This window comes from Simochromis diagramma, unplaced genomic scaffold, assembly GCF_900408965.1.
Source record: "Simochromis diagramma unplaced genomic scaffold, fSimDia1.1 OVJJ01000302.1, whole genome shotgun sequence".
Taxonomy (NCBI): Eukaryota; Metazoa; Chordata; class Actinopteri; order Cichliformes; family Cichlidae; genus Simochromis; species Simochromis diagramma.
Window position 1 is genome coordinate 6,897,777 of NW_024386792.1, and position 22,680 is coordinate 6,920,456.

The 22,680-nt window shown below is 38.3% G+C and overlaps 3 protein-coding genes across 6 annotated transcripts; 1 reads left to right on the plus strand and 2 right to left on the minus strand.

Moving 5' to 3' along the window:
* The first annotated feature begins 1,671 nt into the window (after positions 1-1,671).
* Positions 1,672-3,878, plus strand: slc25a4 (solute carrier family 25 member 4). Its single transcript, XM_040024131.1, has 4 exons — positions 1,672-1,884; positions 2,532-3,018; positions 3,103-3,243; positions 3,363-3,878. Exons 1-4 carry the CDS (start codon positions 1,774-1,776, stop codon positions 3,521-3,523), a joined length of 900 nt encoding a protein of 299 aa, XP_039880065.1. The 5' UTR covers positions 1,672-1,773; the 3' UTR covers positions 3,524-3,878.
* Positions 3,879-4,210: 332 nt separating this feature from the next.
* cfap97 (cilia and flagella associated protein 97) lies at positions 4,211-13,554 on the minus strand. 3 transcript variants are annotated; one of them, XM_040024127.1, is made up of 5 exons: positions 13,351-13,552; positions 10,373-11,306; positions 9,097-9,377; positions 5,453-5,615; positions 4,211-4,733 (listed from the first exon to the last, which is right to left on the minus strand). In XM_040024127.1, exons 2-5 carry the CDS (start codon positions 11,283-11,285, stop codon positions 4,627-4,629), a joined length of 1,464 nt encoding a protein of 487 aa, XP_039880061.1. In that variant the 5' UTR covers positions 11,286-11,306; positions 13,351-13,552; the 3' UTR covers positions 4,211-4,626. The 3 variants fall into 3 exon arrangements, with proteins under 3 accessions (XP_039880061.1, XP_039880059.1, XP_039880062.1); XM_040024125.1 differs by having other exon boundaries at positions 4,212-4,736; positions 13,351-13,551; XM_040024128.1 differs by lacking the exons at positions 4,211-4,733; positions 5,453-5,615 and adding an exon at positions 8,613-8,949 and having other exon boundaries at positions 13,351-13,554.
* A 1,307-nt stretch (positions 13,555-14,861) lies between these two features.
* Positions 14,862-21,879, minus strand: ufsp2 (ufm1-specific peptidase 2). Of its 2 annotated transcripts, XM_040024129.1 has the most exons (12): positions 21,774-21,879; positions 21,492-21,573; positions 19,926-20,109; positions 19,076-19,142; positions 18,491-18,645; positions 18,200-18,392; positions 17,803-17,949; positions 17,536-17,700; positions 17,291-17,415; positions 17,133-17,209; positions 16,353-16,477; positions 14,862-16,257 (listed from the first exon to the last, which is right to left on the minus strand). In XM_040024129.1, the coding sequence occupies exons 1-12, from the start codon at positions 21,774-21,776 to the stop codon at positions 16,171-16,173; spliced, it is 1,410 nt and encodes a 469-aa protein (XP_039880063.1). In that variant the 5' UTR covers positions 21,777-21,879; the 3' UTR covers positions 14,862-16,170. The 2 variants fall into 2 exon arrangements, with proteins under 2 accessions (XP_039880063.1, XP_039880064.1); XM_040024130.1 differs by lacking the exon at positions 14,862-16,257 and having other exon boundaries at positions 16,364-16,477; positions 17,133-17,205.
* Between the last annotated feature and the right edge of the window lie 801 nt (positions 21,880-22,680).

Here is a 22,680-nt window from a genome sequence, read left to right on the forward strand (position 1 = left end):
TAAACAGTCAATAAGCGCCACCAAGTGGCCACAAGGTGGTAGTTAGTTATAGGCATATTCTTAGAGTGTAAACAAGAACAAAGCATTTCAGGGCGGGGGGGACGGCAACTCAAACATTTATCAGAAATAAAATCTGTGCAGAAACGCTAACATTGGGCACAATTTTCAGAATCCTATTCCAAATTTATTATGTGAAAAGTGGAACTGCATAAGACTTTAAATATAATTTTGTGTTAGATAGTTGCTTTGCAAAGTGGAAAAAAAAACTTATTTATGCTTTTAACTTCAGTAAAAGTTACAAACCTACTGAAGTATTATAATGGTGCACAAGTTGCTTCATCAATCAATGGTGTATATATGTCGGTGCAGTGGTTTAGGACTGTTACCTCGCAACAAGAAGGTCCTGGGTTTGAACACTGTGCGGAATTTTATATGTCCTTCTTGCTTGAACTTGTCATAAAGGCCTAGCGTAGTTTGTAAATTGTTTAAATTAATGTTATTGAACTTCTGTGCAGTGAATCTGGTATTGCCCTGGCTTATTGAACAGAAAGTAAGTCTTTGGGGAAAATATGTGAATGGGGTAATTTTGGAACACTATAGAGAACATGATACTCTGGTTGGTTAACATTTGCTCGGCAACCCCTCAGTGGAACAAATCCAGGTTGGCCAGTTTACCTGTTTTCAGGTAAGTTCATATCATCTCTTATGCAACAAGAAAAAATGACCTGAAACTATATTTTTGCTTTTTGACAAGTGGTATACATTACTTAGAGAGTTACCCTAAGCACAAAGAGTTAGGGTTAGGTGGGGCCATAGAGGTGGAGCAAGACTACATCAGTAGCTCTGCAGTGAATAACCTCTCCTCCCTGCTAACAAAGCTGGACAAGTGACATTTTGAAATGACTATTTATTATAAATGAATATGCGACAAAACTGCCAGTGTGATGATACAAAATCTCTAAGAAGTATCTGTTATTCAAGGGAAGGCCTTAGTTTAATCTTCTTCTTTTTTTTTTCAGAAAATATGTGTTCCATCCACTTGCCCTGTCCTAGAACAGATTGTATTTAGATAGATAGATAGATAGATAGATAGATAGATAGATAGATAGATAGATAGATAGATAGATAGATAGATAGATAGATAGATAGATAGATAGATAGATAGATAAAAGGTTAGGTTTCCTGAGGCCTTAGCAACTGGAGTCATTGGATAAAAATTACACCATGAGATTTACAGATTTACAGAGTACACAGCTCTCTGTAAATGTCATACTGGGGTTGAAGTCATGATACACATTTAATACGCTATGAAATTTAATTGTTATCTTAATATTATTCTAATAAAGACAGATTTTTTTCAGTTTTCTGGAGACTCAATAAACCCCACAAGTGTGTGTAGACAGAATGCAAAAGCTGTTCTCCAGTCGGACTTTAGATAAAGGACTTCTCCATCATATGGATTAGTGACATCTGACTTTTAATAATTATCAAATTACACACATTGTGTCCTTTAAACGTCCCCGGGTAGGCCGACTCTTGACTTCAGAAACATGGCGCACGACTTGAACTTTAACCTCGGAAATTTATTCGGCCTCGTTTATCTGTTCGACCAACTGTAAATCCATCACTCAAGATTCTCGCGATAATTGCCCCGCATATATTAAGACACATGGGGGTGCCTCGTCCACTTGGAGAAGCGTAGGGTTTCCTTGAGGATCTTGGCCACCTTTGGAAAAGTCAGAAGTCTCGGATCTCCACAAGAAACAACCAATCATGTCGGACGCGGTGACTAGTTTTATGAAAGACTTTTTGGCCGGTGGCATCGCCGCTGCCATCTCCAAAACAGCTGTCGCTCCCATTGAGAGAGTCAAGCTGTTGCTGCAGGTAAAATGACTGCCTCTGGCACGGTCGCATGTCTGCGTAAAGCGTGCGTAATTGTGGGGCTTCTGCGATAACTCAAACACAAACTGCAACACAAGAATTGTTTTTCAAGAAAGAAATGGCCCTTTGGACTCATTTGGTCTCGTGCGTAATGCCAGTGGGCACGTGAGAGGTCATGGATTGATGTGGAAATAGTTTTACGCGCCGAATTACGCAGAATTCTTCTGGTGACAGTAAGGGTGGCAAGCCCTCCTAATAAGCGTTGCAGTAAAACGACCATAAGTAGCTAGTTCATCATGCTGTTTGTGCTTTTATTAAGTTAATTAATCCTTTATTATTACAGATGATCGCTGCAATAGTCAGTGAAAGTGGACTGCTAAATTTAACTTGAAGTGTGTAATCTAATACACAGTGAGGTCTCAAGTGACAGGAGTGTGCCTCTGCTGGGCCTACAACTACATGATGTCTGTCTGGAGAATATTAAACATAGTAGTCTAAGATTATGTAAATACCAAAATGATGTATTTAAAATTAAAATTTTGCTCAAATATTGCATACTATTTAGAAAAAATGGTCCCTGTCGTGTCAAGGTTTACATGGAACTATGGCACACGTGTGTCCAATACAGAACTTTTATGCTTTGTTTGCAGGTCCAGCATGCCAGCAAGCAGATCACAGCAGAAACACAGTACAAGGGAATCATTGACTGTGTGGTTAGAATCCCCAAGGAACAGGGCTTCATTTCTTTCTGGAGAGGCAACCTGGCCAATGTTATCCGTTACTTCCCAACCCAAGCCCTCAACTTCGCCTTCAAAGACAAGTACAAGAAGATCTTCCTCGGTGGCGTGGATCAAAAAAAACAATTCTGGCGTTACTTCGCTGGCAACCTGGCATCTGGTGGTGCCGCTGGTGCGACTTCGCTCTGTTTCGTGTATCCTCTCGACTTCGCCAGAACGAGGCTGGCTGCAGACATCGGCAAGGGCACAGCAGAGAGAGAGTTCACTGGTCTTGGAAACTGTATTGCCAAGATCTTCAAAACCGATGGGCTCAAGGGTCTTTACCTCGGATTCAACGTGTCAGTGCAGGGTATTATTATCTACAGAGCGGCCTACTTTGGATGCTTCGACACGGCTAAAGGTGCGCACAGCTGTTACACTAGAATGTATTAACAGTGTACATGTGCATTTTACACGTGGGTGACTTAACTTGTGCTTCTTATAGGTATGCTGCCAGATCCCAAGAACACGCACATCATCGTCAGCTGGATGATCGCCCAAACCGTCACTGCTGTAGCTGGTCTCATCTCATACCCCTTCGATACAGTCAGACGTCGTATGATGATGCAGTCTGGACGCAAAGGAGGTGAAACCATGTTCGATTCGTTTGGCCCAGTTATTGCACAGTTATTAAGCATTCATGTGAGGGCATTATGCAACATTATTCATGTCCGTTGTCTTCTTCTTCTCTTTTTATTTCCAAAGCTGACATCATGTACAAGGGCACAATCGACTGCTGGAAGAAGATCATCAAGGACGAGGGACCAAAAGCCTTCTTCAAAGGTGCCTGGTCTAATGTGATCAGAGGCATGGGTGGTGCCTTTGTGCTGGTGCTTTACGATGAGTTCAAGAAGTTGGCATACTAAACTTTCAACCAATCCCCAAGGAAACCCTTTACTTTGTTTAAGTCTTATTTCTGGTGATAGTGATAACAGCTTGGTGAATTTACAGTGTGGGCGTCTACAGTATGACAGCCCAGGTAAGGAGGGTGGGTGAACCAAAAGTGTATATATCCCATCTAGGACATGCCAACAGGCAGTCGTTCAGTAAAAGTCAAGCAGGTGGAGATTTTGTGATGACGCACATGATGATGTCACTTCAGGTCATGCTTCCCATGTTAGTAAGTTTGTGAAGCAAGTTGAGGAGACCCATGTGTTATGCTGTGACCACTCTGATCCTCATAAATTATTTTATTAAGAATAAAGATGTATTATTCTAACAGTCCAGTCTTTTTGATGAATGCACTGTTGTCACAGTCTTGGTTTTCATATTAGATTTTCTGTTTAACTCCCCACACGGACACCAAGCCAACATACACAATGCTTCAGAAGTGAAGCAGCAAAGTGCGACTTTTCAATGTATTATTTACACCCATTTTTTTCTGCTGTCCCATCAATTGTCTTCCATGATAAAAGCTAATAAATGCATCTGCCAGCAAGAATGTTTTGAACAAAACTTGCATCTTTAAAGATGCAAAACAGCACACTTTTAATTGGTGGGAAAACAGCTTTAGTTAACAGGAAACAGAATAAATATAAACAAGTAAACCTTTAAATAACTTAAAAACACAATTTTTTGTGTATCCCATTTAATCAAGCAATGTAAAAAAAAAAAAAAAGGTTACATTTATAGGAACTGAAATTCAGTCATAATAAACAATAATTTGTACATTTATATCTTCAACAAAACAATATCTTCTGCTTGTGCAGCTAACTTTGGTACTGCGACACTGCTGTGGAAGCCACACATACCATATTTCAGATTCAAAGAAAATGTTTATAATGGATAAGCATGGTTACACGAAAATCACTGAAGAGTTGATTAAGCCAGATGAAAGTATGCTGAACACATTTACGTGACAAGAACCTTTGAGCTTTGTTCCTTTTTTAATATTTTGCGATGCAAAGATATCAACTGAATATGGATAACAGAAACCAGATTTTAGCAGATTAAATGTTAAGCAGCGCTCTCAGCACCATGCTGCCCGGGCTGCACCTGGTTTTTTTGACCTGGGTGAAGGTCTGCTGCTGGAGTCAGTGGAGGGGAGTGATGCCCTGGAGTTGACTGACCTGGGACCTGCTGGATAACAGAAACATGCTCTCTGATTACAGGCTTATCATTACAGTTTAATCATAAAATAGCACAACTTTAAAAATCGTTATTACACTGCTAAGAAAATATGTACATATTTGAAATTGTATTTAAAAACAATCAGGCAAACACATACACACACGTGTTTTATGACAGTTGGAATCTGTTATTGGTTAATTATTTCAAATTTTATTTTAACACCAGGAAGCAACAATGAAACACAAACATTAAAAAGACAAAAAGGTGTTAAGAGGAGAAACAGTTTGTCAGTTACTGAGCCATGAAATTCATTTCATAGCAGTGTTAAGAGCTGCTTCTTACAGTCTTCTCGTTCTCTTTAATCCAGTCTTTGCAACCATCTGGAGATAAATTTGCAGCCGTCAGTTTGACATGAGTGCGTACCACATGCTAATGCCTTTTTCTACCTTAATTAATGCAACACAAGCAAATAACAGCAGGCTTCTCCAAATGTCTCCCCACACACACTCCTGCAGGTGGTGTGCTCGTTGAACAAAAACACTGAGGTCTGCATGCAAAGGTTTTTTATTTATTATTAATATTCTGTAGCTGTGCTTTAATTGCAGTATGACAAACTGTAACTGGAGGAAGATATAGCATGTACTAGAAGGTACATATCTGTTATCTAAACCAAAGTACTTAAAATTACAATTGTTGGAAAACAACCAAAGATGTAAGACACCAACCGGAGGTAGTCCTGCTGCTAGATCGATCTTTCTTTGTGGTGGACCTGCAGATGGGAAATGAAGAACCTCCCAGGTATCCGGCTTGGCGCTGATAGTCTGCCAGTTGCTCTGAGCGCCTCAGGCCAGGTGTGGGCTTCACAGACTCCAGCCTCTTCAGGAAAGCCTGAGAGGAATAGAAAGATTCTTACCTCATTAATACTCCAAAAATACTGTAAAAGTAAACTGTTCCCCTACCACTGTGGGAGGTAACTACATTTCAAACTCAAATTTTGGTACTGGACCTAAGGTACTGACAGAAAAAAATACACACAGTTTGTAATATTGTATGTGATATAGACCAATGATGCCAAATATACGTCCCATCAGGCCCACTGATGTTTAGTGTAATCAACTTGTGAAGGTTTTTGTTTGTTTTTTTTGTTGTTGTTTTTTTAAACATTAAGTCAGTGAGATTGTTTCTTTGAAGTGCTTAACAAAAGTATTAGACCACCACCCAATGTTAGGGTTATGCCAAAGCTGCCTGAAATTAACTATTGTATTGGCAAAATAATTTTTTTATGTTTAGATAATGGTTAAATCAACATCAAGCTGGTGTGCAAGCTCTTTAATTAAAATAACATTTTTAAGTCTAAAATATAATAATTATTTTTCATGAACTTTTAAATTTACCATTTTACAAAAAAAGCTGAAACAAATAGTAAAGTACATGATTATTTTTTCATTAACAAGCTAAATTACCGTTTGTTTGGGGTTTTTTTTGCAATACTCAGCAGAAAAAGTTGAATATTAGGCTTGATTCATTTCAGACTTCTTTGACAAGTCTAGTGTGCTGTTTCAAATATCCGTATTAAACATTAATTCAGTGAATTGAGCAATTTTAAGTTTTAAACAGGTTTTCGACAGATTTCTAAAATATTTGTGTTCTTTGTTTTTATGTGGTCAAACAGTTTAAATGTTGTATGTCCACTTTAGATGAAACCGGGGTGACACTCTTAAGCTAAAGAACGCAGCACAGTTACAGTAAATATAGATAAAACAACCTGAAATGAACACCGTGCAAAAGAAATATATGGTAAGAGTTTATTTTTTTAAATATTTTTTTTAATATTACTTTTTTATTATTTGATTTGACTGGTTTGATTATATTCATTCTTGCTCTTGGCTAGAATGAATACATAAAAAAAACAGCACATACACTAAAATGTATTTTAAAACAATCTACCTCTTAAGAATAAGTCACTATTTTATTAAATAAGTCAAACTTACCAGTCAACAATTTACCAACTGCTGTGCACCAGGACTTTGCGAAAGGTACACAGCAACCCCAACAAAACAGCGTGAGGCAAATCAGTGTAGACAAGTGGCTAAATGTCACGCATGCACTCCCACACGCAGGGTCTGCTGTAATCTCTCAGTGAACAAAAGCTCCATATGAAGCAGTGTGATGAGGAAAAAGCTCAAGCATCACCAGACCTTCGTGCTGAAGATCAAAAGTCTTCCAGAGGGCATGAAAAGGCACTGCAGGCTTCTAAATACAGCCAGAATTACCACCTACTATATTTTTAATGTTTGCATTACAGGAGACATCTTCAATGAAAATGTACCCATTGTACTATTATTATTATTATTATTATTATTATTATTATTATTGTATATAATTTCTTTGAAAGAATAAGTGTAGAGGGTAAACTAGCACTTGAAATACACAGAAGTGGTACTACTTGTGATTGCCAGAGGTGTCTTACATGTGTGATGTGTGGGGTGTATACACTGATCACACGGGCAGATTCAATTACTAATCTCTAAGAATAGAGAAGGCGAAAAGCACTCCTGACGCAGAGAGATGGGCTCAAGAGAGAGGACAGTCTGTCCTTAAAACCATAGAAACATTCTGGCTTATAGCAGCAACAGTAGGGATCAATTTAAAATATCTAATCATTATTACAGGAACACATGAGTAAAAAAAGAAGTCAGGTTTTCACTTAGTAACACCAGTGCCTTGGCTGGCTACCAATAATTAATATGTCTTTACTTCCCCATCTCCTCTTTTGAACCTGTGCTGCATGTAGACATAAAAAATGTTGCCAAGATAAGTCAATATATGGGATGAGAGACTAAAGCTGCAGAGACTGAACTCTGTCAAATGTCAGTCTGCGGCACTGCTGCTGGCTGCCACCTGCTGCCATCTGTCCAAGTCTTTCCATGTACGTTTGCAGAGGTGGCACTCTTGGACTGACGCTAAACTCAAATCAAAACATCTCTATTCTTTATTCTCTCTATTCTGTTTTCTACTTAAAGTATTTATGAGGAAACTTCATTTTTTTTTTTCATAAAATGTTTTCTTTATGTTTCTTCAATAGTTTACTAAAGGCAACGTAAAAAACATTAAAAAAAAGAGTAAATAATTAAAAAGTAGGATGTAATACAGTAACATGTAGACTGGTTTTCAAGGAAGTTGCCAACTTGAGTAACAAGTCTAGTGGGAAAAGTCAACTTCTATAGTTACATGTTGTATTTACAGTCTCTTTAAGAATTTAAAATACAGTAAGAAAAGATTGTTTTTAGAGTAGGAACCCAAAAAGACTTATTTAGACGTCCCCTAACAAAAAATAATGCCACTCTCACCCTATCTAGCAAACTAAAAGTCATTTTTATTTTATTAATTTCACACCTGTAGACGTTTAGATTCAACAAGAAAAGAAATATAATTATTACATTTGAATTATGAAACCTCAAAACCAGTCCTAAGGTTTTTGTTTGGGACTTTTCTGACTTACATCTTAACTTTTGAGTGATTTACATATTATTAACCTACATGATCTCTCACAGAGTGACAAGCCTGTTCACAGTAACATTAAATCTCTCTGCTCTTTTTGATATCCACTCATGTTAATAATTATCTTTCTTAGTTTTGAGAACTTCTATTAGGGGTGTTGTTCTTTGCAGTCTTTCTCCTCAAAACCATATTGAAGAAAGTTGCTTTTAACCATAAGCATTTTGAGATATTTGAAAAACGAGCTAATACAAATACTGAATAAATAGCGAAATAACAAAAGAAAATACATTTTCTTATCCTTTCTAAAACTTTGTTGAAGAAAAAAAACATGAAAGCAATATAACAATGCTATTATAGCAGCTAATGCTGCTGTGCAATTGAAAGTCAATTCAAAAATATGTTACACTTGCAAAGGTTGATTGAGAGGGAAGAACAGTTAGATAGTTAGTACCCCGCCTCTCGCCCTATGACAGCTGGGATAGGCTCCAGCGCCCCCGCGACCCTGAAAAGGATAAGCGGAAGCGAATGGATGGATGGATAAATATATTTATATGATTGAAAACTGGAATTTCTTTCTACAGATTATAAGTATACTGCAAGGACACAGGAGTAATTTTTTCCCCAACATTACATACTAGAATTAGTTTGGGGGGGGGGGGGGGGGGGGATCATCCAATTCAGTACATTAGTGGGTGAAGAGTTGTCGCCTGGTGAAACTCTTCTGTTGTTTGCAAAAGACAAAGACACACAAGCAAATTAATTTCTTACCCAGTTTATCACAAATGTTTCTCTTGCTATTAAGACCGCCTATTATCAAAACAATTAAGCAAATCAAGGATTGAGTTTTGACCCAAGAAGTGAAACTTACCAGGTTCTCCCGCTCAATCCGTTGCTGTTCTCGTTGCCTGTTCACTGCACTGTGAGTGAGGCGAATTCGAGGAGAGTTACTTGCCCCGTGGCTTTTCTTCACTGGTGCGCTTCCCGATCTGGGACCCGGAGAGAGGCGAGACAGCTCGCGAAGTAGTCGCTGATTCTCTAAATCAATGCGCCGAACCTCCTCATTGCTGAAGGAGTAGTTTTTCCTGTTTCTCCCTCCAGGATAGTGGAAAACCAGTTTTCTTCCAAGCTGACTTTCTAAATTGAGAGAGCCTGAAAGGAAAAACAAACAGTTGTATCATAATTTGAGTTTCACATTTTGTGCTAGTGGTGGAAAATGTTCTGTTGTACTGATGCTCAGGTCAAACATCAGTACAACAGAACATCCTCTGCAAACAGCTAAAAACATATCTTTTTCCAACTTGTTTTTGAGTCTTTGTTTTTTAGGTTTTAGCATTTTTGTTGTGAATTTCTCTGTATAAATAAAATTGTACTTACTTCTGCTGCTTATATAAGTTTGGGTTCTTTGATATGAAAAACTGAATTTTTGAAGAGCCATATTCTTGAGCTACATTTCTGCAACCTCCATCATGTACATTTTAAAAAGTCACAAATAAGTGAAGTAGAATCTTTTTGTGCACTTTATTTCTTCATCAGTGTTCAAAAGAGCTTGCTCTGTAATGTTAAGCACACTCTGTGCAAACCCCTTCTGAGCTACATTTTGAAAAACAGCAGTATGTTGAAACTAAAAGAGAAAACCTTGAAAAAGATTTTTTATGTGAAGCAGGATTCAACTAAAACTCACAAATCTTTGTGTGGACAACTGTTTTCATACACGTTACAGAGAGAGAAGCTCATATAAAGCTTACACTACACTTACCAGCTAAAATCTTTAATGAAATGCATGTTGATGCAACAGTTCCTATTTTTCAGGTTTGGGGCTGAAGTGCTTTTTATACTTAGACTGCAATTTTAAGTGTAACAAATTTTCATGTCATTTTCACCACATCAATGGACCTTTTTCATAGCCGCTATTCTGAAATGTGTTTGTAGGTTAATTATGGCCTTGTCCCTAGTAATGCATGCTGTCTCACTGGAATGTGTGTGGCGTAATAAAGGAAATGTTCCCATAATACCTTTAACCAATTAAACATCTATTTACGCTTCTACGACATGTCAAAACGACTGCTGTGAAAAGAGGCCTAGGGCATAACTCCATGTGGGCTTAGAAATACAACTATTATAACGTAAAGCTCAACCATACTCACACTCATCCACATCCTGATCTGAGTCGTCATCTTGTATGTTTCTAAGACCACTGGAGGGCACACTCTCCCGCGGCTGCTCCTCTTTATGACTTTCTTCTTCGACCTCTGTGACATTCAAGTCCAGTGACTGAAGAGGACTGGTGTCAGGTGAGGAGAGTGGAGTCACATCTGTCACTGAATCATCTGAGTCTGCCGTATGGAGAACAGGAAAATCACGAGGCCTTGCTGAGCCTACTCTGGTCCTTCTTATTCCCGGACATGAAGAAGTAGTTGCACTTGGTTTCGGGAGGGCAGGGGACTCTAAGCTGCTCTGGTGACTGCTACTGCTATAGGAGCCCTCAGAGTCTGCATCTGTGTTGGTCTCAGTCGATGAAAGAGAAGGACTCTCAGACCTGCTTGGAGGAGCTGAAGGACTTTGGTTGTGCAAATTTCTTATTACTTTTTTAGGAGATTGTTTATTTCTCCTTTTAGAGCTGGCACTGAATGGTAATGCTTCTCCTTTGGTCTCTTTTGGACTCTGAATGTAAACATCTGTATTATCTACCTCTTTGGCTTCAGCCAGTAAAGCCATGAATGTTCTACTGGACCTTTTAGGTTCTAAATTGGCGCAATCTTCACTATCACTGCTTTCATTTCTGATTTTATCCGATGTAGTGGAAACGGATGATCTACTGCTCCTATTACAGGTCTCCGCTTGCTTTAGATGTTTTCTTGTCTGATCACTCCTTGATGACAGATCGCCACGATAATTCTCTCTGTGTTTTGCATGTAACTTATCATGTGCTTTTGAGATCTTCTTCTCAGCCTTCAAACCTTTCTCCACCTTATGTTCTGCATCTGTGCTGCTTTCAGCACAATCGCTGTCGAAAAACGAGTGATCCACTTCACCTTCCAGTTCACTGGGGTTGAACATGGCAATTTCCCCTCTGCACACCTGTAAGGATGTAATGTGAGATACCTAAATAGTAATTTTTTAACCCATTTATTTAACATAACAGCTAACAACTTAGCAAAACCTGCTAGAGTGACTGCTTTCAAAGACTGAAATGATTGGCCAGGTGTCCCTCTTTATGTTGGGTTGCACAGCATTTTTATCCTTTGTCCACTGTCCCACATATTGAGACAATGTTCCACACTTTATGTGGTTCTAGCTTACAAACATCCTCACAAGAAACGTGGTTTAAACAGACATGTGCAAACAAGGATCCATACTGAAATACAAAATAAAGGTTAACATTTTTAAAGGTTTTTTGCAATATAAAACAGGTAACACTGCATAAATCCATGAAAACAAGAACAAGAACAATAGGATAGTCCAGTGAACTCAGTGAAAACACACGATGGAGAAATGTTGATATGCACAAGTTACAGAACTTGAATGCATTTCTAAAGAACTGAAGATCATCACTTCAAACTGCTGTATGATCATCAAGTGAAAGGAAATTGTATGAGGATGTTCATTATCAACCCAGGAAACAGCAAGGCTCGAGCCTGCCATGAACTGGAAACTGTTCGATCACCAGTGCCACTGTCTACAGTGAAGAGAGTTTTACATCACCATGTACCAAATTTCCCCTTTTGGGACAATTAAAGGATTATTCGATTCTATTCTATTCGACTGAGAGGGCGCCAATGAAAAAAGACGCCCCTGTTACAACATCGAAGTTCAAGTTCAACTATTATTTGCAGCTGCCCACAGGGATAAAATAAATGCCTTCTGGAGAAGAATTTTATGGTCAGATGAGACCAACACTGAGCTATCTGGCTACAATGACAAGAGGAATGTTTGGTAGCATGAAGGTGAGGCTTTCAAACTGTAGTACCTGTCAAGTACTGTGGTGTTAGCATGATGCTCCGAGGCTGTTGTGCTGCCAGTAGTACTGGCACACTACACAAAGTGGATGGAATACTAAAGACAGAGGACTACCTCCAAATTCTTCAACTTCACCTCAAATCAGCAGCTAGAGGGTTCAAACTTGAACCATCTTGTTCCAACAAGATGAGCACACACTGGCTTGGATGAAGCAGGCTAACACTAAGCTTCATGAATGGCCCTCCAATTCAAAATTTGTGGACCATGCTTAAAAGCTGTGGTCTGATAAAGGGAACCGACCGATTTGAATGAACTCTACTAACTCTGCCAAGAAGAGTGGTCAAATACACACCCAGAATTATGCCAGAAAGTTGCTGATGACTACCAAAGATGTGTGCTCCAGGCGCAACTTGCTAAGGGACAATTAACCAAATATTAGTAGGGGTGCATGTATACACTTGAGACTACATGTATACTTTTGACGATGTGTGGATTAGAGAATCCAAATTAAATTCAAACTTATGGACCCAATACAAAGTAATTAAAGATGTAGCTGTACAATCATTCTACCCTGGAAAAAGAACAGTCCACAAAAATTAATTAAAAGCCCCAAATTACCAAGATATTCAGGCCCATGATGTGTATGTAATCCTTTGTGTCAGATACAGTAAATAAAAGACATCTGCATAGTTTGTGCGTGTGTGTGTGTGTGTGTTTGTTGAGGTTAGATAATACATGTTATACTATCGTGTAGCTTTAGCAAGCTTTGTCACATATAAATAAAATCTTTGCCCCACATTTCGCTTGTTGGTCCCCCTAGAGTGGCCTCTTCAACACTTTTCCTCAGTGCAAAGACTGGGTTTCATTTAGCTTAAAGTGGCATAACAGCAAACTGTTGTGTAATCTATCCATCAGTGTGTAGCAAGCTCCAAAACACTAACACTATTGGTTATCTGTTTACCTACACTTTCAATCTCCATTACTACAATAATATAAAAATGTATGCAATAAAATGTGGTGGGTATAATGCTTTCACATGTGTTTTAACCCATAAACAACACACGTTAAGCCTGGCAGTTAACTAACGTTAATAGTAACATAGCTAACTTATCCAATTCGTTTAGTTTAGCTAACTTAAGCTCCAAGAATATCTTAGTTCTCTTACCCAACGAAAGAAGGCACGATACACCGTTTTCACGTTAGAATTAAGTTTCTTCTTAAGAAAGAATGTCAGGAATCTGAATAAATACAGAACAAACCTGCAATAAAAACAAATTTAGCGTTAGCAGGCTAAAGCTGGAGTAACACGGTGCCTGGTAACTACGCAACGTCACTTCCTGGCAACGGTCGCCCTAGGAGATCTCTGCAGTAGTTAAGAGAAGCAGTCGACTCCAGCATTTTATCGCTATGAGGGTTATCAGAGTTTGATTTATTTCATAAAAACAATAACAGAGAAAATTCAGCCGCTGATTTGCTAAATCCGATTATTTCAGTCAAAGTAAGTTAAACTGATCAAAACGAAATTTATTTTTTGGTACTGAATCTAACAATAACTATTTGTGTTATATTTGAAGGTATTTGGGATAAAATTCAGTTAACATACAGTTTACAAAATGGTTTCTTATTGAGTAATATTAGGTAAACTTAATTTATATTGTATTATTTCTTTCTCATGATTTTGAGTGATAGAAAACATGCGCATTAACAAGACAAAACTGATGCAACTGATACACTGGGACAACAGAGTATATGACATATAATATGTATGTACTTGAATTTGAATCACCTTTATTCTGATTTCTATCCTTTATTTATCATTTGTTACTCTTCCTGCCCCTTGTATTTGTTTATTCGTGTCTACTTACTAAAATATGACTTAATACAATGATGCCTCTCCATGTTTTATATTTTTCACCTTTTTTTCTTGAGGTTATAAGTTTTGTTCTTTATAGACAATAAAAATTACTTTACTTCCTGCAATCTGGCCACTCAACTTACTGTCTGTTTTATGCAGAAAACAAACAAAAAGAGAGTTGCCCTGTGTTGTGTTTTTATCTTTGTGCACAAATTTCTAACCTACTTAAGAAACATGTCAAGAAACAGATACTGGAGACAAACAGATGGGAGGTCATTAAGTTTCTCCTAGGGATCCATTATGCCACAGTAACTGCTCCCCCTAGTGCATCTCCATTACCAAGAAGAGGATTATCTGGAGGCGCGTCCCCTGAAATCACAATTTGTCATGGTTTTACTCTTAATAACATAATTAGACCAAGAAGTGACACACACTAATGAAATGCCGATGTCCTGGGACAATAGCACTCGGGGGAATCTGTTGTATAAACCTGTGACTGGTCACTGTCATATAATTTACATGCCAATGCAGGATGGGTAGAAATGAGGATTGAATAGGGGGGGGGGGGGGGGGGTTCTTTATTTGTCCCATACTCAGACAATGAAGGCATAAGTAACTGCAAATTTAGTATGGAAAAGATGAAAAAAGTTAATAAATCTGTTTTCTTTGAAAGAAAACCACCCATTTGACTGTGACACCTGGCTAATATTGGAACTTCAGTTACGAAGAAGGACCATTTTCCACAAATAACTTTTTCATTAACCATTTTTTTTTTAAACCCAAGACACGAATACCTGCATATCCTACAAACTGAGGGTTAGTTTCAGTGAAATGTATTTTATTCATTAAAGACAGAGTTAATTTCTTTCTGTTTCAACTGTAACTTGTTTCCAAATGAATACAGAATACATATCTGTACAATGTGATGTAAGGTTTGTTCTTTAGTCGTCTTATGTAGGACTACACCAACTAATTATTTATCATATAAATAGTAATATTGTAGCACAGATTCAACAAGGTGCTGGCAACATTCCTGAGAGATTTTGGTTCATATCCTGGAAGTATTGATCAGAAGATTACACTGAGGTCATAAAAGGATGGACATGGTCAGCAGCAATGCTCCCCACACCATTACACCACCATCAGCCTGAACTATTGACATAAGGCAGGATGGAGCCATGATTTCATGCTATTTACACCAAATTCTGACCCTACCATCCAGATGTTGCAGCAGACATCAAACTCTTCAAACTTCTTTTTTCCAATTTTGGTGAGCCTGCACGAATTGTAGTTTCCTGTTCTTAATTGACAAAAGTGGCACCCAGTGTGGTCTTCTGCTGCTGCAATCCACCTGTTTCAAAGTTCAACACATAAAAGATGCTCTTCTGCATATCTTGATTGTCAACTTAAAGCAGTTTGATCATTCTCTTCTGGCATCAGCAACATACTTTCACTCTGAGAACTGCCACTGACTGGATAATTTCTCTTTTTCAGACCGTTCTCTGTACTTGCCTGGCACTAACAATCATGGCATAAAATCACTTGAATCCCCTTTCCTCCCCATGCTGATGCTCAGTTTGAACTTAAACAGGTCGTCCTGTCCATGTCTACTTGCCTAAATACATTGAGTTGTTGCTATGCAACTTGCTGATTAGATATTTGTATTAACAAGCGGTTAAACAGGTATACCTAATAAAGTGACCAATGAGTGTTTTGCCCGTTATGGCATTTTAGCAAGGACTCCATCTTTCATGGTAGGTTCATATGTCCACCAGGAACAAACGGGTTTCTCATTGCCTTTTAACTGTTTGAAATGAAGTAAGATCAACGTATATAACTGAGCATAATTGATATAATTGATGAGCCTTTGTTATATTAAACCATGTAAAACAATGAAAGCACATTAAACAACTATTTTCTTATTTCAGTACAACCATTACTTCCAACTGTAGCTGCAAGTTAATCATTTATGCAGGACTCAACCAAAACCAAAGCCTTTTACATAATAACACATTTCACTTCAGTTTGCAAAAGTTGACACGTGTTCATAAAGAAGGCGAGTTAGAGTGCTCCTCCATATTTCTGAACATGATTCACTGAAACTAGATCCATCTGGAAGGCTGAGGGAGCTCAGATGACCTTTGGCCTCTGAGGCAGACACAGATTATAATACGCAGTTTGATCCCAAAAGTCAGGTCCTTTCCAGCCACACCAGCCCTGGAAATATAACAGCCACACCAAGATCAGCACAGTGTGTGGGAACCTGCTTTTCAGACTGAGAATTGCTGGCGGTGTGAATGCTTTTCCGTTACCTTGTCTGTGATAACCTGCAAGTCCTCTGCTCCAGTGTAATGAGGATCTAGGATGAGGTAGCGGATCTGCCCTGTGGTCTCACTCCAAGCCACACCCAGGATAGTGTGAGCTAAAACGCCTCCTCCTGCAACACAGAGCAAACAGCAATGTAAGTTTGAACAAGCTTTGTCTATGTTAGCTATCAACAGTACAAGCTTCTGAAAATAGCCAGCTCCCTCCTTTTCCAAATCCATAATCAATAGAGTACAATTCATATTTTTGGGCCAATTAGTAAAATTCTTAAGATGTCAACTGTACGCACAAATCCTGGAAATGATAGCAGGCTCTGGTTTTCTTTGAGTTTTTGTGGTGATGTGACTTAAAAATGTTTTAATGTTATATATATATATATATATATATATATATATATATATATATATATATATATGTGGTGTTTATAGTGAGTTTTATGTTGCCATGCACTGACAGCAAAATTCATGACAAATTTCCACTACTTTGTAATGGAAATGAAGTTTATGGATTCTGACTTTGAATATAATGAACTCCCTTCTTTACCAAATCCAAAATCAATAAGCTGCCAATTAAAACAAAACAAACAAAAAAATCCTGGGAATGATAGTGGGCTTCTGCTTCTCTTCGGGTTTTTGTGGTGATGTGACTTTTCTATATTTGGATAATGAATTATAAAAATAAGGCTTATCATAAAAAATATCAAGAATACAAAGTTTCTGCGAGGTCATAAAATTAATGTAACTATAACAGTTTGAAAGTGAGCTCACCAATCATGACTGGAGTTCCTTCAGTGAGGAAGTGGTTGGCCAGTTCACGGCCTTTGGACGCCAGCTCAGCTCCCTGACTACAGAGAAGGCAGATTAGTTGTCAGATATATTAAAATCATCCACAAACACATAATCATTCACAAGAAATGCATTCCCACCTCACAAACAGGATCTTGGAAGTGAGCCCAAGCAAATGACTCAGAACAGCCTGAACCTCAATGGATCCAATCCACTGACGTGACCCGACGAAGGATGCCTGCTTGTCTCCAACATCCACTAAAGCCTGGAAAGCAGAGAACCAGGCAGCTTGGACATGTCTGATAACATTGTAAAAAAAAAAAAAAAAAAAAAGAGGAAATGTGGGCATATCTTGTACTCGGATCATATTTTATAGGGCAACTACCTGCTGGATCTCCTTATGAGTGGGCACAGGCCGCTCTACGTAACCCTGCTGCTGGAACCAAGAGCAGATAGTCTGCAGGGAGCGATAAGCACAGCCCCAGCCGTTGTCATCTACACGGTCCTGCATGTAGTGGTGATAGCTGTAGATCCCCTGGACCAAGTACACCTTGAGAAAAGAAAAAGAAAAAAAAAAAATCTTGCTGTGTTCATCCATTTCTGCAAAAGAGCAGAATACTGTTAAGGATTTAAAATAAGTAATTAGATATACCTTTCCATTATCTAGGGTAGGGTGCGTGAGAGCCAGATGAGGGTTTCGAAGATAACCGTCTTTATAGGGCTCATTGGGAAAGTGGTAAGCATTGGCTCTTCTGAAGTAAGGCCTGTCATCTGGTAGCTCAAACTGCTGATGCAGCTCCTATTCAGACAAAATAAAGTTTCAAGGAAAGGTCATTCATTCTTTTTTCCTTTCTTTAAACAAGAAAGCACAAGTTGAACTCATTGGGATTAATATGTCTACGATGATAGAAGTTCAGTCTGCGGTTCTTACTTTACTTTCCCAAAAAGTTGATTCTGTTCATCTGGACGGAGCTCTACATCCAGATGAAGTGAATCAACTTCTTGGGATTTCCTTACCTGGATGACTGAGCACATGTTAAGACACTAACCTTACGTTGTGCTACTAGCTGGCTGTCAGGCACTCCTACTGGATAAACCACAGTCACCAGTCCTTTTGGTTCTGGAAGGAGGAAGTGGACCGGTTCAGGAACAAGTAATGTCATTCCCTTCATGTTCTGAAGAGTCACTTTCTCCATCTCACACAACTGATGAGTTAGTGCCTCAATTAGCTGCTCGCAGGCACTGCAATACCAGAATAAAAAAACCAAAAAGTAATATTACTGTAAGAGACGAGCTTTGGTTAGTGGTATGAAACCAGATGTTTTGTATAAAAGACATACTCCTTGATTGTATCGCTGCGGCCGGTGCAGACAACACAGTCTAGTGGAAGAGTCACACTCACAAAGTGGGATTTCAGAACTGTTTTGGTGAGGATGGGGGCTGAGAGGGGGCCTGGCTTTGTCACCTCCGTCATCAGTCGAAGGTTTATGACACTCTGAAAGGGAATAAGAGTGAATTTATATTCACAGGTAAACGCAAACGCCATAAAGACAACTAGACATAAAAAAACGTTATGATGAGAGCTGAAACAATTAGCCAGTGGCATAGGTTCAAGTCGCATCTGCAGTGAACAGCAGGTTGACAAAGACAGAGCATGCCTGGCCTGTGGCAGCAGGACTGAGCCTGCTCTACTGTGTCAGCACTTTTATCATGTATTGTCACTGTGATATGGACTATTGTGACTAGACTGGATCAAAGCATCACACTGGGCTCAGGAAACAGTGCTATTTTCTCCTTTCTTTCTTTTATAAACAAAAATTGGTCAGATAATTAAAAAAAAAATCACTGTCAAACTGATTATAGTCTTTAATATGGCTCCATATTATTCACAGAACACAAAATATTGCTGATTATTCGATACGTACCGCCACCGAACTTTTTTTGCTTTTCTTTTTTGATGATTTTTTCCCAGAACTCTCTTGTTCGTCTGTCCTGAAATAAAAAACAAAACAACCCCCCCACACACACACACACTTTTCAATATAGCCCAATAAAATACAAAGAAACAGCAATGACAATAAAAGAGGTCCAGAACAATACAGAGAAAAACACAAACACACATTTAAAACTATAAAACAAAACAGAGACTAAAACAGATGAGCACAAATCAAAGTGTCAAACACATGAATGCATTTATTCCTATAAAGTTCGTAGTATGGAGTGCATAAAATGTACTACATGACCACAGATGTCTGAAATTTTACATAATATCTGAAATTTGCTGTGGGTGGCTGCAGCTCAGGGATAGAGTCTACTCTGAAGGTATCTGGTAGTTTGAAACCTGGCTGCTTCAGTCTGCATGCCAAAGTATCCTCGGGCAAGATACTGATACTAAATGTTCTACTTTAGCTTCGAATTTTTTATTTTTTTTTACCTTCATCTATTCTGCTTTAGATTTTTTTTCATCGTGCCACTAAAAGATGCAGATCAATATGTCACTAAAGACTGTATTCCTGTTGGTTAGTTGGTAGCAACAGTTTTATTGTGTGGTAGTCGTCTTAAAATTTCAGACATTTTTTTTATAATTACATCCCAAATTATCTGTGGTCCACAACTCTGAACATCTCTCACTGTGCAACAAGGGACCACTGTTCATGAGCCACAATCAAAGATATTGTCTCAATTCTTGCATGTCAGTCAGCCTTCTTCTTACAAAATAAGATGAAGAATCTATTCAAGAGAGAAATAAGGCACTGTAATAATGTCTGTACTTACTGTATCCATTGATGCATATCTTCACATAGTGTACTTGGAGTTATTTCTTCAGGTGTGGCATAAGCATCTTTGTTTGGCCATATAATAAGAGGACTGTTGCTCACTGCCAGAACACAGGATTCAGATTTCACCTGGGAGCGAAGAGTCTCAAACGTTCTCGAGATGACATTTCGCACCAGCTGCTCTGTAAGAAGAAAATAGTGTTTCTCTTTAACATTACTACAGCGTTAGGGTAATAGATTTGTATGGCTTGAGTTCTGGAATTTGCATTTGACCAGTTACTGCCACTCTGTTATAGAATTTACTGTGTCTAGTACACTAAACGGCTACACATGTATACATTTTACTTTAGTTAACTAAATATCTTCTAAATGAGGACATCCAAAGTAATGTTTGGGGGTTTTGTCTTAGAAGGTCATCATTACATCAAGCATGTATACTGAAATTATATTCCTGGCAATGTGGGTAAAGTTTGAAATAGCATTTAGTCTGACTCAATTATAGCAGGAAAAATGAATAGAAAAACTGCATTTTCTATAATCCACACGGGATCAAATATATAGATAGACCCCCACTAATATTAGGTTAAGTGTCACTTAGTGAGTTCCATCGTGGTACCCAACAACAAAATTCTGGCATAATTCTGTCTAGATATTTGACCACTCTTCTTGGCAGAATTGGTAGAGTTCATTTAAACTGGTTGGTTTCCTGGCACGGACGCAGATTTAAAGCATAATCCACTAATTTTCAATAGTCCTTCAGTTGAGCTTGAAGGTACCGATTTTGGAACAAGGGCTTCTTTCTCAGTCTAAGGTGATGTAAAACTCTCTTCATTGTGGACAGTGACGCTAGTGTTCCAGCAGTTTCTAGTTCATAGGAAGTTTGAGCTTTGGTCGTTCCTGGGTTGTTCCTGAGCATCCTAACAAATTTCCTCTAATCTAAGGGTGATAGTTTGGGTCTTCTACCAGACCCTGACAAAGTGGCGACATATGTAAATAACATGTAATTATGTACAGCTGTTTGAAGTGATGATTATGGAATCTGCAGTTGTTTAGAAGTCGCTCCATGAGACCTTCTCAGCTTGTGTAAATCTGTAATTCTCATTCTTAGATTTTCATGGAGCTCCTTTGACTTTCACAACTACAAAGACAAACTACAATTTATTAATCAATCATGATCTCAAATGAGAAGGTAACAGGTTTTAGCCCCGTCAAGTTAAAATACATTTTAGAACTTTAATCTCCATTTATTAAAAAAAAAAAAAAAAAAATGAAATGAGTGTATTTATTTATTTGAACTTCACACAGGGTTTGACTCTGTGTTTAGTAGAAGAAAAAAAAACCCCAAATAAACATGTGCACACACACAATTTTTTTTTTTTTAAGTCTTAAAAATGTGTGCTGTGCTCGGAAGACAGCACTTCCAAGAAATCATTAAAAGCCCCAAAATATCATGACATTCATGCGCGAGCTGAATGGATGCAAACCACTTACCACGACTGTGGATGTTTTAACTTTACGGGTGTGTACATTTAGACATATTGTGAAAAAACGTTTCTGAACACACCATCTGTGCTGTCCAGCTGACATCTGAACTCCAGCAGACCTTTGACACGAAGAACAGTCGTAGTCTCGGAGTCAACAACGACCTGATAGCACACAAAACGACAGAAAGTCAGCGGCTGGTTGGGGAAATCATCTGACAACGATGGTAATTACTCTTTTAGCGTTACTGGCTAGCTGCTAAGCCACGAACTGAAGAACCCACAAGATAGACTTACTCGTGGGTCTGAACACAGAGGAACACAGACACGACCTCGTTTCGATAACTTAATTTCAGCAACCTTACCATTTTGGAGTTCTCAGCCTAGCAAAGGAACTACACTGTTTATTGTCAGTTGTTTCTAAGCACTGGGGGCTGACATGTCTACTAAAGCAAAAGTTCAACGTGTCTCTGGTTGGGGCTTTCTATTGGGCCACACTGGCTCCGCCCATTTATGGTGCATTTAGAGTAACTCGTAAATTCGGGAACGTTTTCTAGATAGTTTGTCATACACGTCTTCACAATATTTCGTTTTCTTTTATCAGTTTTTTCCCTTTTAAATTTAAAACGCCTATAAATGTATTGTATATTACCACCTATATCCTCCCGAGAACCGAGGAAAAGTGCATCTTCTAGTTGAACTTTTGTTGTGAAATGTGAATCCCCTGAGATTCGTTTACTGCATGGATTTTTGTAGTTCATCAGATAAACAATCATATACTCAATAGTTTACAAAAATAAAAATTAAAAAAAAATTAAAAAACCAACACCCAACATTAGTCTATCTACATCTGGGGTAAAATTAGCCAATAAGTAAATAAAGGCACTTATAATCCTCCTCAGTCCTCCCTTAGAGAACGCAAAATCTTGTGCTTAGTCTCTAATGCACACTTTACTCCATCTAATTAGTCTTGCTTCACTGCCCATGTTCCCCTTCTTATGCAACATTTGACACAATGCGTCAATATTCTTCTTCTTATTAATTTTGTTGAGATATTTATTTTGTATGGGTGTGTGTGACTGTGTGTGTGTGTGTGCAGGGGAGGAGGGTATTAAAAAAAGCAAGAAGTGTTTTGTAACACTGTAAGTGCTCACAGTCAGACACACACAAAAAAAGGTTAAAATGTGTTTCTTGGTGCATTGCCAGTTTATCTCAGGATATTCATAAGAGCTATGTGAGTTAAGCCAGAAGTGTAAGTGTAGACAAGGCTTT